This window comes from Schistocerca americana, chromosome X (assembly GCF_021461395.2).
Source record: "Schistocerca americana isolate TAMUIC-IGC-003095 chromosome X, iqSchAmer2.1, whole genome shotgun sequence".
Lineage (NCBI taxonomy): Eukaryota > Metazoa > Arthropoda > Insecta > Orthoptera > Acrididae > Schistocerca > Schistocerca americana.
Window position 1 is genome coordinate 965431918 of NC_060130.1, and position 20228 is coordinate 965452145.

Genomic DNA, 20228 nt, shown 5'->3' on the forward strand with positions numbered 1-20228 from the left:
AGTTTACCCAAAATATCACTGTATATAATTTGATTTCTTAAATTTTACACTGTCTCTTTTGTTATTTATGTATCTTAAATTTTTATCATTATTGCCTTTACATACAGGCCTGTAGATGGCTTAGTGCAGTGCTGAAACTGGTTCCAAAAATAAAGTAAAACTGGAAATTTAGATGGCTGAAAGTGTTTTGATTGACATTCTTATTGTGAAGGGAATTGTAGCCTCTGAAATGTCATGTTATATCTGAATGTGAAGATTAGATGGTTGGATTGGATAAAGCAAATTGGGGAGAAATAAAATTTATGGCACAACATGAGTAAAAGAAGTAGTTTGTTGATGGGCCACATACTGAAGCATAAAGTAATAGTTGATTTGATAATGATGGGATGTATGAATATAATTTGTAAAGGAAGACAAAGGCTTCACTACAGTAATCAGGTTTAAGTGGATGTAGTGTGCAGTAGTTCTAATAGCTATTCAGAGACTTTCACAGGTCAGACTAGCATGGAGAACTGCATGGTACTAGTCTTCAGACTGAAGACAATAACATCAACATCATCATCATCAACAACAACACCATGTGTGTGTATGCATCATATGTCACTCAGATACAAATGTTTACGTAACATTAATGTTTTTATTTTATTTTTCAGATTGCTTGACTGTTTAATTTGCTTCCTGGTTCATGTTTGACAGCTGACCAAACTTTGTCTTAATTCTACCATCTTGAGTGAAGGCACAGCTGACATTAAGTTTACTTAAATTTTCTTATGTTCTGTAAATGTGTATGTGGTTATGTACAGTTCCAAATGTATATCTGTTCATGATAACAAGTAAAAAAATATTGCACATTGACTTGTCTGGCAACATACTATATGAATTTTATGTCAAAACTTTAAAATAATCAATAAAGACCCAACATAAAACAAGCTGCAGGATGTAAACAGAAACATAATAGTGCAGTTGAGAAGTACTGGAGTAGTGTAACTGGAGAAGCAGGTTTCTTTCCAAAGTCTTTCCAAAGTAGTTGCTTTTCTGCTAAGTGTTACCATGTTTTATTTATTGCCTATGTAAACACAAAAGTGTAAATTTTGACAAGTGGTAGTTGATAATAAATTCATTACATGGTACAAGGCTTTGATATCAGTGGTAATATGCATCTTGCCTCATTCTACGTACCTACAGGTTGTCATTCATAATATAGTATATACAACATGATGCATGTGTGAATGAATCAATATATCAAATTAATGAGTGTTCTCCATAAATTAAAATAAAATTAGTAGCAATAGCAGCTGTCAGTTGCAAAAAAGAAGTCTACTGACCTAGCTTTCGGCACTGCTATGAGTGTGAAATAAAACACTCAAATTGGCATGTCACATATCAAACTAAAAATCAAGAAAGAAAGCTTTTTGTGATTAAAAATTTATTGCTTGATTTTAGATTAATACATGACGTGCCAATTTGGGACTTTTATTTCTGATGAAGGCACTCATAGCAGTGCCGAAACCTAGGTCAAAAGACTCTATTTTAGTGACCGAGTGCTGCTATTGCTGTTAATTTTACTTTGCAAATGGTTGCTGACAATGAAGTCAAGTTCAGAACTTTAAGTTCCCCATAAAGTGTAAACAAGAAAAGCATTTTTATTATATAAAGAAATTTCATAAAATATTTTACAACATTCTTGTCTGTTTAGACAGTATCAAAATAAGGTTACTTTTTTACAGTGGGGTCATTTGTATGGAGTCACCTAAAAAATTTATTGAAGTCATCTAATCCAAACAGGGTGGAAATTCAAGGTTTACTACAAGATACTGACATAGGGAAGAAGTTCAGCAGTGATATAAGGAAATTTTCTCATAACTACGAGGGCTCAGTATTTGTTGATGAATATAATGTTGGTAAGTAATGTCAGAGATGTAGCAGATTAGATCTCAATTTATTGTAAATCGTGCTATTTGTTATGTAATCTGTTCTTTTGAAAACTATAACATAATTGTAAAAATCTCATTTTAGGTGGAAATTATGAAGGAAATATTATTTTTTCCCCACGGTCTTACCTTCCACGCTCAGGATCATTAAACTTGACAGTTGATTTATTTGGACACTCTATTAACATCTTAGAGGTATGTGTAACTCACTAATTATTTTGTTCATGATCTGTGTTCACAATACTGTATCTTGTTAACTATCTGTTGAGTGATAAAATGTTGATACTTTTACAAATAAATCACAGCTCCATTTAGATCTTGCTTCTATGAGCTACAGTAGGGCTGTACTGTGCATACATCTATCAATTTTTACTCAATGTGAAAAAGTCGAAGTATAGCTTAGTATCAGCACAAATGTAATTTTAAGACATAACTGAATACATTGTTTTATTTTTTTCAATTATTTTTTCCCCTTCTTGGAAAAGGAAGTCACTAAACTTTTAAGTGGCAAAATGTTGTATCCAGCATAACAGCAAAATACATGTCAGGATGTGCTCTTTTGAAATAGTAATTAAACTGCTTAATTTGTTATCTAATTCTAAGTCCACCATGAGTTTTGGGGTGGAATATATTCATACTAATGAATCAGGAGCACAAAATCTGTGTCACAACAGTTTGAAAAAAAAAAAAAAAAAAAAAAAAATCTCCAAGAACTTAGCAATGTTAGCTTCTGATAGTAAACATATGCCATCAGGAGGAAGATAATTTTGAAAGGACTAGGATGCATGACCAACTTTATACCCAGCATATAAATTCACATTTGTAATCACTTCAGTATAAGAGTCAATTTCATGACTTTCTGCATCTACTGTACATTTACATCTATACCCTGCAAACCACTGTGAATAAGTAAATGGCAGAATGTACTACCTGCTTCATTAAATGCTTCTTCAGGCACATGCAATCAGTCTACCTTACCTGCAGTATCTGTATTATATGTTTTACCCATTGGTCCATTTGACACTGTGTTATCCGGACTACCATCAGTTACTGTAGTAGTGTTGGAAAGTGTAAAAATAATAGCTATGTAATGTGAATCAAGGTTTATTCAAAATTCTACATCTTCTGCATGCTCTTCTGTAACCTTTTCCCAGTAGTTCATTGCATCGTCAGCCAGAACTTCAATTGTCCTGGAACTATGCCATCTCTGTGAAGTCAGTCTTATAGAGCTAAAAGAAGTATTCATGAATGGCAGTATGATCACTCTAACTGTAGAAACCAGCAAGAAATAAGTAAACAACATGCCTGTTACATTCAAATGTGTGCTTAAATTGTTTTTGTCATGTTGCATATTTTTTGTAATGATCCTACATGTGTGCTGTTAGCAGAAATAATTTATATTATCTCACCAGGTAATATTTTTGAGAATTTATTAACTGCAATGTTCATCCTTTATTATAAGAAGCATTTTGTGGAATATAATCAGTGCAATTCCATGTAACTACAAACATAATTCGCGACAACCTATTTGATTACATATTTGGAAGAAAACTAACTGTAGCTATGCTTTTAAATGATTCACATATTGATTTCATACTTTATAACATAGGATATGTTACCATGAATTGAATTTACCATCATTTACATCAGAAGAATGAGAATGGTACATCCACAGGTGGAAAATGCTACCTCAACACAAAAACAGCTCTGAAGACAAGTGCCTCAAAGGCCATCAGTAAATATTCATACCATTACTCTCTTGTTCACTGATATCTCAAGCCAGCTGTCTTAAAAAACATAAAAACAGTATTTATACTTATGAGAGAAGCTATTTTGAATATATTAATACAATTACATCCACTTTTTGCACTAAATAGTCACAAATAGCATTTGAAGCCAGTGATATACAGGGTGAATCACCTAAAACTTACGCACATATATTGCAGAAATGGAAAGTGCTATTGATGTGTGGTATTTACAGAAGTGCAAACATACACTTTTCTTAATGGAACAATGCCTATTGACATGAACAAACTAAAAGTAGGGTAAATGAGAATGTTATTTGCATTTATTGCGAGATTTTAGAGTGAGTCATTTCATTTCATTTCATTTTATTATCTTCCTGTATATCATTTACATGATGTAGGAATTGTCACGAAAAAGTTATCATACTAGTACAAGTACTACAGACATAATAATAGAATATCACTTTCAAGGCATTTTTTAAAAGTACAAATTTAGACATACAAATTAAAATTTTTGGCAATAAATTTACACACAATCAAAGTACTCATCTACGTCATAGAAAGTTTTGCTTAAAAGGTAATTTTTAAGTTCAGTCTTAGATTTTACTTCATCTGTTATTGCCTTCATGTACACTGGCAGAGAATTGTAGAGTTTTATTCCAAAATAACTTACATGCTTTTGGGTTTGTGTTGTCCTTACCCTTTCTACATACAAATTCTTACGAGTTCTAGTATTATAGTTATGGCAGTCCTCATTTGTACATAGATTTTTCATATGTGCTCTTGTACACAGAATGCTTTTAAAAATATACAGTGATGGTATTGTGAGTATCTGCAGTTCTTTGAAAAGGGGCCTACAATGAGTTCTTGGAGAGTTATGTGTTATGATTAGTACAGCTCTTTTCTGAAATTTGAAGATATCTGTTAAGCTTGATTTAGTTTTACCCCAGAACACTATGCCATAAGACACGATGGACTGAAAGTAAGCAAAATACACTATTCTAGTACATTCTGTACAGCATACTCTAGATAATATCCTCAATGCAAAACATGCCGAATTGAGCCTGTGGGATAAGTACTTGAGATGGTCTTTCCAGCTTAAGTTTTGATCAATGTGCATGCCCAAAAACTTTGTGGGTTATACACTCTCTATCTTCTTATCCATTAGTTTTAACTGGAGGTCCATATCTTGAGTTGCTTTGCCATACTGTATATAATTTGTTTTACTTAGATTAAGTGTTAACTCATTAGCATTAAACCAATGTTGAATATATTTCAGGACTATATCAGCTGTGGTGGTTAATGATTTTTTATCATTACTTATAATTATGCTAGTGTCATCTGCGAACAACATTATTTGGTAGAAATATTAGGATTTTTTATGTCATTTATATAAAGCAAGAATAATAAGGGACCGAGAACACTGCCCTGTGGGACACCTATTTCCAATTTCTTTGCATCTGAGACCCACTTGATTTTCTGATTTTAATGCTCTGCGATTATTTCTACCACCTGAGTTCTATCTTGAAGGTAAAATTCAAACCACTGCTTCACAACTGAAGCTGCCTAGTGGAGGTGATGTGTGCCGTGAAACTTTATTTTGTTGGCACAGAATGCAGGCATGGGCCCATGCTTGGCAGTCGCGATGCATGTCACACCAGGCGAAGCGCTCTGAAATAAGTCTGGTAGAGGCTCTCACACCTGGATGAGCTAGGTTGTGTAATTTATCAAACACTTGTCTCTGTAGAGGTTTGGGTATGAAGGGACGCAGTGTACCAGTTGATTTGTCACACCAAGCCTCGCCTATGACACCGGGAAAGGTGGATCGCACAGCTTTGAGTGATGAGCTGTGATCAGAAATAAGGTCCATAGTGTCCGTGTCGGCAGACTGCAGCTGACGCAAGTTAGAGAGGTCTATCAGAGTTGTGAGAGCACTGACACGAGACAAAAAAAGTGCGACCACATTATCTGCACCCTTGATATATCGTATGTCAGAGGTAAATTGCAATATAAAGTCCAAATGATGGAAGCGTCTAGGTGGAGGTTTTTTACAGCAGCCACCAAGGGTTTATGGTCGGTTAAAATGTAGAAGTCCCTACCCTCAACCTCGGCGTGAAAGTGTTTCACAGCCTCGTAAACTGCCAAGAGCTCCCTATCAAAGGCTGAGTAATTTTTTTGAGCGCCGTTGAGCTTCTTAGAAAAGAACTGCAAAGGACAGGTAGTATCTCCGACGGCTTGGCTGTGGACAGCACCTACTGCAGTATCACTGGCATCCGCAGTAATAAAAAATGTATCATCCGGATGCGGTTGGGCAACAGTCACTGCATTTGCTAGTAGGTGCTTCAGTTTGTCACAAGCTTGTTCCATGGCAGGGGTCCAGGGGATCGGGTGGATGGCGGTCGTATTTTAACCGGCAAGGGCGTCTGTTAGGGGAGCCTGAACCTTGGCTACGGCAGGCAAGTGCTTCATATAATAGATAACTGTTCCGACAAATCTGCGCAGCTCTTTAAATGAGTGAAGGTGTGGCAAATCCAAAGCAGGTTTGATTTTACCCTCTTGAGGAGTCAGGCCCTTAGCTGACATGATGTAGCCTAAGAATCTTACCAAAGTCTGGTGCAACTGGAGCTTCTTATTATTCAATTCAACACCGGCAGTGGTAAGAGTGTCTTTAACAATCTGCAAATGTTCCTTGTTCTTTTGCAAAGTAAGACTGAAAATAAGAATGTCGTCCAAGTAAACAAAACAAAAATCCAGATGAAACAACACCTGGTTTATGAATCTATGCCAAGTTTGTGCAGCGTTGCGGATGCCAAAGGGCATGAACCAGTACTGGAAATGGCCGAAAGGTGTTGTAACAGCTGTCTTTTCAATATCATCTGGTGCCATCGGAATTTGATGATAGGCCCTCCTACAGTCCACTACCGAAAAATATTTGGCGCCTGCAAGAGCATGGTTAAAATCCACGACGTTAGGAACTGGGTGCTTGTCTATGATAGTATGAGAGTTCAACTTAGTATAGTCGCCAACCATATGCCAGGTGCTGTCGCTTTTTGTGACAAAGTGGACAGGCGAGACCCAGCATCTGGCAGATGGCTCGATTACACCGGCTGTTAAGAGATCGTCTATTTGTTCGCAAGCCACTTTCATGAGTTCTGGCTTGAGATGGCATGGTTGGCAAGAGATAGGCGGTCCGTCTTGCAAGCGAAGTTTGTGGGCGGTGCCATCTGTAACCACGAAAATGCGCGACGCGGTACACGAGGTGACTGTCTGTGGTATAATGGCCCTGAGCACTATGGGACTTAACTTCTGAGGTCATCAGTCCCCTAGAACTTAGAACTACTTACACCTAACTAACCTAAGGACATCACACACATATATGCCCCAGGCAAGATTTGAACCTGTGGCCATAGCGGTCATGCGGTTCCAGATTGTAGTGCCTAGAACCGCTCGGCCACTCCAGCTGGCTGTCTGTGGTATAGTGTGCACGGCGGCTGCTAGGCGGGGTTGTGGTGCGGATGGCGAAAGTTTGCATAAGTGCCAACTGTTGGGTGGTTGGGAGTGACAAACCAGTGAGCTATTCGAAACAAGGTTGGTACACTGTTTATTAGTAACCAAAGGCGCTGCTGTCGAGCTTGGTGGCAGTAGCGGGCGTGAATGAGCAGCTGGTGGCAGTAAATCAAAAACATTAACCTGCGCTTGCGAAGTTAGCTGCCCAAGCGAGGAGGGGGGTGAATGTGTGCTCGAATTAACACAGTTAGAGCTGCCAGGAGTGCGGACACTGTACATTTTATGTGGCACACAGTCACAAATGCACTCGGGTGCGAGAATACTGTAGTGGCACCGACTAACCTCGTGTGTTGCCGAGGCATCATCTGCTGCAAGCTGCTGCCGTGCTGAAGATAACTCGTTACTTAAGTCATTGAGGTGACAGCGTAGCTCAAGTTTTCCAAACGCAGGCGTGTGGACTCGACACGCTCCGTGAGCCACTTATTGGTCCACTTCCTAGCCAGGTGGACCTGTTTAGCAGTACTATTGACACTCGATGAAGCACACGGGATGTGTTCCTGCATAGGGTGGTAGAACACTGATTATTGACAAGGTCAGGCCACAGTTTGTGCCGTTGGAGAAAGTCGATGCCCAAAATGGGATCGTCGATGTCAGCCACCAGGAAGGACCACTTCAGGTTGCACTCAGGCGAGAGGGACACTGCATATGAAGTAGAACATAAGCATGACAAACTAGATGAGTTTATAGCACATAGGACAGTTTTGTGTAGTTGAACCTTTTCGGTAGTAAGACGAGATGGAAGTAGGGAAACATCTGCGCCCGTGCCGATGAGAAAGTATGTGTCAGAGTTCAAGTCGCAGACATAGACTCGTCCATTTGGAGCATTAGTGTTGCACACAGAATGGAGTGTGGGACGGCGCCTGTTGTTTACATTGCAGGAGGTGGCGCCACTGCCTACCTGTGGTTGGAGTTTGGGTAGGAGCACGGCAGTTTACAATTGCATGATTGTTCCCCGAATTTTGCATGGAAGAAACAGTATTTATGGGCAAACCTCTGCTCCTGAGAGTGGTCAGACAGCAGCGGCCCAGTATCTTCCGCAGAGTCAGATGTGCTGTTGTTGTGTGGATGTGAAGGTGCCGGTAGTGCGGTGAGCTTGACAGACTTAGGTTTAGTGGGGTGTCCACGTTGGGGCCCTGGTTGTCGTTGGAAACTGGCGTAGCTGCCGGACTGCTGGGCACGGCATTTGTGTAGTAGAGTGGACTAAGCTTGGTCACGGCGTGCAAGCTTTCGCTATTTGGTCTATCTTCATAGGCGGAGATGGCCGTTTGGACAGACAGAGGCAGCTTTTCTGTCCGAATCTCGGTGAGTGTGGCGTCCGGCATGTCGCATTCACCGACGAGAAGTCGAAGGCATCGCCACAGCTGGGACAGAGATCTGTCACCAAGGTGTTCTTCATAGACGAGCTGCCGAACATTTTCTCTTCTTGTCTTGGAGACGCGTTACAGTATTGTTTGTTTAGCTGTAGCGTACTTCTCGTCTGGTGGAGGTGACTTAACCATGTCATAAATTAAGTCGACATGGTCGTGGAGGTGGTTCATGAGGCATGTGAAATGGGTGTTGTCATCAAGTGCACAGACACTGAAAGTTTGTTTGACCAGTTTGAACCAGAATTCCAGGTGGGCAGGTTTGAATGCCAAAAGTTTCGGTAGATTTGACGAACTGGCAGTCGAAGAATGCGGGCAGCCACTTGCGGACGCAGGAGTAGCCAAGTCAAAGTTAACTCTGCGTCATGAGGGTGGTAGAGAGGAAGCAGATGTGCTGGCTGTGTTCATAGTAGCTGGAGGGGAAGCAAAATCCGTTAGCAGGAAGCCCAGCATGGAGGGAAGTGGGACCGGTTGTTGCGGCGGAAGGTCAAAGGGGCCACGGCGGTTGCTTGACAGGTTATTATGCAATTGGTCCACCACATCTGCAGCGAAATTGTCCATCACAGAGTCACTGATGAGCTTGGTGGAACCTGATGCACTCAAATTACTGCACTGATGAACACTCTGAGTAACAGGCTGGCAAATGTCATTCACATAGTGTGCAACCGGCATGGAGTGATACACATGTGGAGCTTTCACATTCAAAAAGGCATCCTGTTGTGGCACATTATGAAAACTATGCTCCCCACTATTTACAGTACTTGCATTAAAGTTCAGTATCAATGTGCAGTGGTTTCTTGTACTGCTGTGCAGCAAAAACTGAAGCACTTCAGGGCTAACAAAGCTGGAGTAGGAGATCGCTGATGTCATGTTCGAAACCACTGCACCTGACGAGGTCCCTGGGTTCTCGAGGCTATAGGACAGTGGAAATTCACGTTGGGCACTGACTACAGCTGGTGTGCTTGAATTTAGTTGCTGTTGCTGGTGAAAACTGGGTGGCAGTGGCGTGTTGTAGAAGGCCATTGTGTAGCGAACAAAGGTCCACGCAGAATGTGGAAGCTGGCGCGGTAGTCACTTTGTACTCGGTTCAACAGATTATTCAAACTTCGGGGTCACCACTGAAGGGGATATCAATGTGATAAGATAATGACCACAGTTCTTTCTTCTAATCATCAATACTTTTACTACATGACAAACATACAGGTCGAAGACTAGGTGGGAACTGAGGTCCCGGAAGTATATAAAACAAAGATCAACTCGAAGACATAATACACATATGATGTTCTGGCCTATCAATTCGTGGATCAACACCACAAATGTTTATTATTTGAACAACTTCATAACAAATCATGCCAGTTCGAGCATTCTGGTATTATGTTTAATAAACTCCATGATGGGAATTTAAATTCCCTCAAATTGTAGTCAAATTATGATCCAGTGGGCCTGCAGCATTTAAGATATCCCTTAAAGACATTATGTAACAAAATACAGATTGCTACAATAGTAGTTTAATAATGTATTTATTGTGATGGATGCATTTTGGCTAGAGTACCATCTTCAGACCATCTGGAAAAAGCTATATAACATTTTCTGTTTTATTATAATTTTGGTTAATCACATATTTGGAAAAACAAATTTGATACTTGGTCCATTCATCATCAGTGGTGGCGGTCACACTCTATTGTATTACTATGTGGTGTAAGTTTAGGACTCATGCTGTAAGCTGTTTTGTGGTTTTCTCCTGTTGTTAATAGTTCTTTCTTGTAATTTTATAATTTTGTGTTTTATTTTCAGAGTTGACAGACTGACACTTGTGACAGTTAGCCAAAGATACTGTATGGGTACAGTTGGTATGGTGTGTTGATGTTATTATTTGTCTGTGGGATTACACAGACAATTTTATTGAATTCTTAACCAAACATAACACATAGACACAAAAAACTATCCACAGACAACATTGATTAGAAAGTTCATACATACATCCCAAAATGATAACATCAACAAACCATAGCAACTCTAACCACATACCATCTTTGGACAACTGTCAGTCTGTCACATCTGATGATGAAATGTCAAATTAGAAAATTGCAAGAAAGAATGACTAAAAACAGGAACAAACCACAAAACAGCTTATAGCATAATAATCTTAAACCTATATTATGCTGTAATACAATACAGAGTGACAGTGACAACTGATGATGGATGGATATAAGTACCAATGATGATAGATGGATCCATCACAATAAACAGATCATTAAATTACTATAGCAACAACCTCAGTTTTTATTACATAATGTCCCCAAAAAAGTACTCAAACTGGTAACTGGACATATGAATTTTTTGAGTGAAATAAGCCCAGCTACAGCAACAGAATGCCATAGACCTGTGCCATTGTGGGAACTGCCATTTTCATTTTAACTATACTCAGATGAAACATTAAACAACACATAGAAGAACAAATAATTACATTAGTACAATATTTACAGTTAATACTATGTGTTTTAGAGCCAATCCAAAGCTGTTTTATTTTACATTATTGTAACTTTAACTGCCACAGACTAAATAATTATGGGAACGATCCACCTTTAATTAAATGTTAATGAGTGTTACCTTGATATTTCAGACTAACCATTGCATTTTATTGAACCATACTGAATATTTTTGAATTGTTTGCTTCACTATATTTGAGTATCTGTAACTCTCATTTTAACCCATAATTTCAGCATGCTTCCAAGCTAATTATTTTCATCCCTTTCCCATTTCACCAAAGATTTATGTTAATCTTTCAAATAAACATACATTCTAACCTTTCAACCTGGATTCCGTTCACGTGCAACACATACTGGTGGTAAGACTTTTATCCATTGTACATTACATACTGGTGGTAGTTTATGTGACCGTTTTGTACAGGGATGCAGCATTTTATTTGAACTGCTCTAACACAGGAATTATTTGTGGAAAAGTAATGAAATGTTCAGGAATTGCGAATAACATGCCTTTATTATGTTTAAAACATACATTAGCACATTAATTCTTTCTGTATTATACATTGAAGCTATCTTTAAACAAAGTCCTATGCCGTATTCTCTGCATCGGATTTATATTCCATTTCCCTATCTTTTTATAGCATACTGAACATCTCTTTGTAGGCTTACTCTTCTTCTCTGTTTGTGGGACCTTTTAAGTGAAATGTCTTTCTGTGAACTGTTTAGGCCTAGCAGCTTTTGAAGATTGTCCACATCAAGATGAAGCTAAAATCTTCCCATTGATTTCTAGAAATCCTAATATGAGAGACAGCCTGAAATGTATGTCCTTTGTCTTGTTGCTGGCTTGATAAACAATAAAATCATTGTGAACAGAAATATTCATCAACCTACTAAACATTTTTGATACCACTTTACACCTTTTTTGTCTTTCCATGAGGCAAGTTTGTGCCTCCTGATCTTTTGAATCTACATTCCCCATTAAAGAATTGTATTATTTCATAATTTGAGGCTTACTTACCTCATTGAACCATTTGCTTACTGTAGCAACTATAACATTATAGAATGTTGAAATAAAGGCCACATATTTCTTGTCCCCTCGTTTCAGCATCATAATGCCCTGTGAGTGATTGGTATGAATTCACTTTTTTGGAATTGTGCAAATTTTGGGGCATCAGATACATTCCTCCTATTTGATTTTAATGTGACAGCCATACTCATAGTTCTGTTCCTCTAAACATATGTAAATATAAGTTATAATAATTCTCCATCCATTAAAAAGAGGCTCAGAAATCTTTACAACAATCTGACTGGTTTTTGAGGTCTGCATGGAAAGAAATTTCATTTTTATGTCTGTGGAACTAACTATATAAGCAACAATTTATCGCAAATATCCTGTAGATAATTTGCAAGTCCCATTGGACTTTATTTCTAAATTTGCTGATTTTTAGAGGTTGGTGGATTTTCATTGCCATGTTGAATGAATTTTTAAACTATTGTTCAAGTGCTGTATAACTGAGCTTAGCTTGAACAATATTTTATTCCTCTGAAATGCATTCAGTGTCTCATCACTTACAAAATGAAGAATCTGCAAAGTGGTTTGAATCTGTCTTGGTGCTCAGAAAATTGGTGTGTTTAATACCTGTTTTGTAGGTGTACATTTATCAACAAACATTGTTTTCAAAGCATGTTAGAGCTTTCAACTTCTTCACAATTCCAACCTGCTTCATTTCACATTTCTCACTGATGTAATACATTTGATCTTGTCTTCACCATCTGCCATTTTCTTCACTGTTTTTGTGCATTTGTTCCAAACAGTCAGTATCATTGTTACCATGAGTCTCTAAGTGATTACTGCTGTCATGCATATTAACACTTCCATTCACTGGTACACTGAGAATCACAGGAATTTACTTTGATATAAGGTTGTGAGAAGTGCTTGGGCACATTCTATCACATTTGTGAGCATTTATGTCTGTTGAATGCAATGGGTGATTTCTCCCAACTAGACCACTTCCTAACAAACTATATGGTAGGTCACTCAGGATATTTATACATTTATCTCATGAAATGGTAGAGCAATATGGTTTTACCTGCAAGACTGCAACTGTCAAATATCTGGTCAATTTAAAGCCAGTGTGGGCGTTAACACCTTGCAAGTACTTTCTTGGATTCCTGACTTATTTTTGCTTGTGTGCCTAGGAAAGAAAACTGCCACCAGAATAAACTCTGTGCCATACCAAAACTCAAAAACAGTTCTTTGCCTTCCGAGGAAACCATTCTACTGAGCAATCATTGCATGTCTTGTGACCTAACCTGAGCCTTAGATTTTCTAGTATCTTAGCTCAATTTTCTAAACCTTACTGAGATTCTTCTTAACATCCTGGTGGAATAGCAAGTTTGGGAGAAGGACTATGACAAAGAATAGATTTAGCCACATCATAACATTGGTTATAGAATTGAGTGTAAATAATTTCCTGTGAAACACAATGAGTCAAAGTTGAGTTCTAGCATAGCACTCAGTTATAATAATTTAGGTACTTTCATTTAGATATCAACAATGTGCAATTTTTATAACAACTGTGTAGTAGCTGTAGTTTTCTTTGGTGACTGATATTTTGGAAAATCACAGAGGAGGTGTTGAATGGCAGACAGACACACTGAGAAAAGAAATTGGAGCTTTACCCTGAGGTGACAGTGGCCATGTGTGTGTGTGTTATGCATATGTGAATGTGTGTGTGTGTTTTGTTTTGTCTCTGTCTGATGAAGGACATAGTCTGGTAGTTAATAATATCTAGCAGTCTTTTACTCAATGTTCCTATCTGCCACTCAATGTCTCCTTTAAGTGGTGAGAGCATTCTATCCATCTCATATTATTGATATTCCACCCAAGATTTTCCATTGTTTATTTATATATGTACTGTACACATGTTACAACTGTTAGCTTCAAAACTGATGTATATGTGTCTGAAATTAATTTGAATATCATGGTTTTGTAATTTTGTAGCTGTCAGGAAGAATGGAGGGATTTGAGCATTATGTGGAAACAATGTTTGGACCAAAAGGACCCTTTAATGGACAGAAAGTGAAACAAGAAATACACAAACGCTTTTACAGAAGTGCAAATGGTGATCTGAAGGAGAGTGTCAACAGCTTGCCGAATGTAATTGACACTAACTTCTATGACCCCAAAGTAAGGTTGATTCACTCTTATGTACTTACTTCTATTAAATTAATCAAATGTTTTTAATAATAATTTTTATTCAACGTCAAATTGCCAAATACAGTTCCTGAAAATAATACAGTTTCAAGACATTGTACAGATTATTCTTCAGAATATGACAGGTTAGAACACACAAACTAAATATTTGTGTGATACAATAATTTTTACATTTTATAGCATTTAACTTTTGTTAATATACAAATAGAAGTATTATGAGTAGTTTGTATTATCATTAGATCACTTGTGTATCATCTAAAACTGTGAGCTTGACATACATATAAAGCACTGTTGATATAGATAAAGAACTCATCTTGGGAACATAACGGATTTTCAGTTAAAATTATTTTTAGCTGGTCTTTTAAATCACTGGTAGGAAGGGTTGTGAGACTTTTTGCTAGGGCACTGGCTAGCTTCAGCTCATGATGGAGAGCAGTTTTTTTCATATGAAGTTGTTCTGTGGCTATTGCATTGTATTTCAATTTTTGTCTTGTATTATGCTGCTGTAGGTCACAGTTTAAGCATGCTGCTGTAGATCGCAGTTTAAGCTTGGATTTATTGTTTTCACAAGAAATATTACTTTTAATATATATAGCATATAGCCTATAATGGTAAGCACACCTAATTGTGGAAACAGGTACCAACATGATTCTGTATGTTTGACATCACAGTAATTTTGATAGCTTTTCTGTAGTGTTAATAATGTGCTTAGGTTGGTTTGTATTGTTGCACCCCGTATTTCTACTACATAGCTTAAATTTGATGAGGTAATGAATTATCAACAGTTTTTAGTACAGACACAGCCTTACAAAATTTGCTAATCATGTTTATTGCAAATACATTTTGGACAGCTTATGGGCTAAGGAATCTATATGCATGTACAATTTTAGGATGTCCTAGTTTGCGATTCCCAAGAATTTTGTCCATTTTTGCTTTCTTACAATGTCATTTCAGATGGATAATTTCATATGAAATTCTATTTATTCCCTGGTGTTAAATTCAATTATTGCAGTGTTTAAAACACTTAACATTTAAATGGCTATCATTGACATACTTGGCTATTTTATCATTTAAACTGTCGCACAGCACCTCCAGACAGTTGTAGGCTTTGTGTTTGCACACAATTGATGTATTGTCTGCATATAATATTTTTTTACAGGTAGGAGAACAGTACTGTATATCATTAACATAAATCAAGAAAAGAAGGGGTCCTATTGCTCATATACAATTTTATTAACTCACTGCCAGTTCCTCTAATACCCAGGATCCACAGCTTGTCAAGTAATATAGTGGTGTTGACACAATCAAAAGTTTTTCTAGATCAAGGAACACTCCAGTAACATACTCCTTGTTTCTATGACAGTTATTAATTGTCTGTTAGTTGTGCTGTAGCTACTGAAGTAGACTTGTTCTTCATAAAACCATTCTGGTTCTGAAATATTAGATTGTCTTGACATTGTAATGACAAATAAACCAGTGATCTTACGATCAACTATTATTAGATTATCATCAAATGCCAATATCAGATCACAAATGTTTTTAATGAGGACTCAGGGATGACATTCTCAGTCTGCAGGTATGATTAAGATGGGTTGGTATTTTTCAGGTTTAGATTTTATCTTGTAAATCATGGTTACTTATGCTGTCTTTAAATAGTCTGGGAAACTACCAGATGTAGTTTTACCATTTATTGCTGTTTCCATGGCTTCAGAAATGTTGTCTATGCAAATTTTTAATGTGTTGATAGACAATCCATCATAGCCTGCTAATTTTGTAATTTTTGTGACCTTACTAAGCATTTTATTTCCTTGCTGTTAGTTGGGCCCAAGTATATGCTAGGTTTGACTGGAATGCCCTTATGTCTGTACTGAAGATTGTTGAGATGGTCTTGATGGATTTTCCAACAGAAAAAGTACTCATTAAAAACATCTGTGATCTGATATTGGCATTTGATGATACTCTCATAATAGTTGATCGTAAGATAACTGTTTTATTTGTCATTACAATGTCGAAAGCTATTTATAGCTTCCCAAATAGGCAACCCAGTGTTAACAAAGTTACTTAATATTGCGGCTATGTATTTTCTTTGAGTTTCTATCAACAGATCTATGTCATAATCATGATACTTCTTAAATTCTACATTTAGTCTACTATTATTGCTATTCTTTAGCATTGCAGATTGGAAAAGCCTCAAGGTTCTCTCTGGCTGTTTTCACTTCATGGTTTATCCGTTATCCGGTTATCATTTTTTTACAGTCATGAACTAGCAAGGCCATTCCTTGGTATGAATGAGACATTGACAAAATACCTACATCAGCAATATGGCAGGACAAATGTCATTTCAGAATCATGGGCAAAATAATGTATAATGTGATTGGGACTGATTGTGTGCCCAAAAATCAGAACTGAGAGATGTATGAATCTCCAATTCATCAAAAATAAACACTTGAAGGTTTATCCATAAGATCATATGGTACTTTGTTCTGACTTGTGCTGGTGCCATTGGTAATACTGGTCTTTAGTACATGGGAGTGCTTGTCTCCAAAGAAAAACAGATGAGGGTCTGATTCAAGTGGAATGGCAGATGTGGTCTGTGAATGTAAATGGTATAGAGGATGTCTAAGATTTGTTTAGAAGACTTCTTGGAGCTTGACTAGCTCCTCTGTCAAAAATTCAAAAATTTATCACATTATGTAGGAACAGACTGTCCCATTGCATCTAAAGTATATTCATAGAGCTCTGCTATACATTCGCAAAGCAGTGTTGGGTGAGTGTTCTCAATGACTTCATACTTTGCAGGGCACTCAAATGTTTAATAGCAAGTAGCAATTGTAATCCCTAGATCTTTTTATCCAGTATGTATTGGACACTATGTCATGTTCTTCCCAGCCCCCCCCCCCCCCCCCCCCACCTCTAGTAATTCATTATTCTTACATTATTCTCCCAGTTTTACATGATTTGTCTACATCTACATCTATGTGATTACTCTGCAATTCACATTTAAGTGCTTGGCAGAGGGTTCATCGAACCACAATCATACTATCTCTCTACCATTCCACTCCCGAACAGAGTGCAGGTAAACGAACACCTAAACCGTTCCGTTCGAGCTCTGATTTCTCTTATTTTATTTTGATGATCATTCCTACCTATGTAGGTTGGGTTCAAAAAAATATTTTCGCACTCGGAAAATAAAGCTGGTGACTGAAATTTCGTAAATAGATCTCGCCGCGACGAAAAACGTCTTTGCTTTAATGACTTCCATCCCAACTCGCGTATCATATCTGCCACACTCTCTCCCCTATTACGTGATAATACAAAATGAGCTGCCCTTTTTTGCACCCTTTCGATGTCCTCCGTCAATCCCACCTGGTAAGGATCCCACACCGTGCAGCAATATTCTAACAGAGGACGAACGAGTGTAGTGTAAGCTGTCTCTTTAGTGGACTTGTTGCATTTTCTAAGTGTCCTGCCAATGAAATGCAACCTTTGGCTGCCCTTCCACACAATATTATCTACGTGGTCTTTCCAACTGAAGTTGTTCATAATTTTAACACCCAGGTACTTAGTTGAATTGACAGCCTTGAGAATTGTACTATTTATCGAGTAATCGAATCCCAACGGATTTCTTTTGGAACTCATGTGGATCACCTCACACTTTTCGTTATTTAGCATCAACTTCCACCTGCCACATCATACAGCAATCTTTTCTAAATCGCTTTGCAACTGATACTGGTCTTCGGATGACCTTACTAGATGGTAAATTACAGCATCATCTGCGAGCAACCTAAGAGAACTGCTCAGATTGTCACCCAGGTCATTTATATACACTCCTGGAAATGGAAAATAGAACACATTGACACCGGTGTGTCAGACCCACCATACTTGCTCCGGACACTGCGAGAGGGCTGTACAAGCAATGATCACACGCACGGCACAGCGGACACACCAGGAACCGCGGTGTTGGCCGTCAAATGGCGCTAGCTGCGCAGCATTTGTGCACCGCCGCCGTCAGTGTCAGCCAGTTTGCCGTGGCATACGGAGCTCCATCGCAGTCTTTAACACTGGTAGCATGCCGCGACAGCGTGGAAGTGAACCGTATGCACAGTTGACGGACTTTGAGCGAGGGCGTATAGTGGGCATGCGGGAGGCCGGGTGGACGTACCGCCGAATTGCTCAACACGTGGGGTGTGAGGTCTCCACAGTACATCGATCTTGTCGCCAGTGGTCGGCGGAAGGTGCACGTGCCCGTCGACCTGGGACCGGACCGCAGCGACGCACGGATGCACGCCAAGACCGTAGGATCCTACGCAGTGCCGTAGGGGACCGCACCGCCACTTCCCAGCAAATTAGGGACACTGTTGCTCCTGGGGTATCGGCGAGGACCATTCGCAACCGTCTCCATGAAGCTGGGCTACGGTCCCGCACACCGTTAGGCCGTTTTCCGCTCACGCCCCAACATCGTGCAGTCCGCCTCCAATGGTGTCGCGACAGGCGTGAATGGAGGGACGAATGGAGACGTGTCGTCTTCAGCGATGAGAGTCGCTTCTGCCTTGGTTCCAATGATGGTCGTATGCGTATTTGGCGCCGTGCAGGTGAGCGCCACAATCAGGACTGCATACGACCGAGGCACACAGGGCCAACACCCGGCATCATGGTGTGGGGAGCGATCTCCTACACTGGCCGTACACCACTGGTGATCGTCGAGGGGACACTGAATAGTGCACGGTACATCCAAACCGTCATCGAACCCATCGTTCTACCATTCCTAGACCGGCAAGGGAACTTGCTGTTCCAACAGGACAATGCACATCCGCATGTATCCCGTGCCACCCAACGTGCTCTAGAAGGTGTAAGTCAACTACCCTGGCCAGCAAGATCTCCGGATCTGTCCCCCATTGAGCATGTTTGGGACTGGATGAAACGTCGTCTCATGCGGTCTGCACGTCCAGCACGAACGCTGGTCCAACTGAGGCGCCAGGTGGAAATGGCATGGCAAGCCGTTCCACAGGACTACATCCAGCATCTCTACGATCGTCTCCATGGGAGAATAGCAGCCTGCATTGCTGCGAAAGGTGGATATACACTGTACTAGTGCCGACATTGTGCATGCTCTGTTGCCTGTGTCTATGTGCCTGTGGTTCTGTCAGTGTGATCATGTGATTTATCTGACCCCAGGAATGTGTCAATAAAGTTTCCCCTTCCTGGGACAATGAATTCACAGTGTTCTTATTTCAATTTCCAGGAGTGTAGATCAGGAACAGCAGAGGTCCCAGGACTCTTCCCTGGGGAACACCTGACATCACTTCAGTTTTACTCGATGATTTGCCATCTGTTACTACGAACTGCGACCTTCCTGACAGGAAATCACGAACCCAGTCGCACAACTGAGATGATATCCCATATGCCCGTAGCTTGATTAAAAGTTGCTTGTGAGGAACGGTGTCAAAAGCTTTCCAAAAATCTAGAAATATGGAATCAACTTGAGATCCCCTGTCGATAGTGGCCATTACTTCATGCAAATAAAGAGCTAGCTGCGTTGCACAAGAACGATGTTTTCTGAAACCATGCTGATTACGTATCAATAGATCGTTCACTTTGAGGTGATTCATAATGTTTGAATACAGTATATGCTCCAAAACCCTACTGCAAACCGATGACAATGATATAGGTCTGTAGTTCAATGGATTACTCCTACTACCCTTCTTAAACACTGGTGCGACCTGCGCAATTTTCCAATCTGTATGTACAGATCTATCGGTGAGCGAGTGGTTGTATATGATTCCTAAGTAGGGAGCTATCGTGATTCTTCAACTGCATAAGTAAGCAAATACACATATTACCAGTGAAGTACATTATACAAATACATCTATATCACCTTCCACTAGCAGTCTCTTCATTTAACATGAAGTACCTGAACT

At 39.2% G+C, this 20228-nt stretch overlaps 1 protein-coding gene across 1 annotated transcript in view; it reads left to right on the forward strand.

Annotated features, from left to right (window-relative positions):
• Nucleotides 1-20228, forward strand: part of LOC124555064 — a 704233-nt gene that overhangs the window by 121077 nt on the left and 562928 nt on the right. Inside the window, exons 12-14 of the mRNA XM_047128850.1 lie at nucleotides 1728-1901; nucleotides 2017-2126; nucleotides 14098-14283. Coding sequence (XP_046984806.1) covers nucleotides 1728-1901; nucleotides 2017-2126; nucleotides 14098-14283 — 470 coding nt within the window. The remainder of the gene's footprint in view (nucleotides 1-1727; nucleotides 1902-2016; nucleotides 2127-14097; nucleotides 14284-20228) is intronic.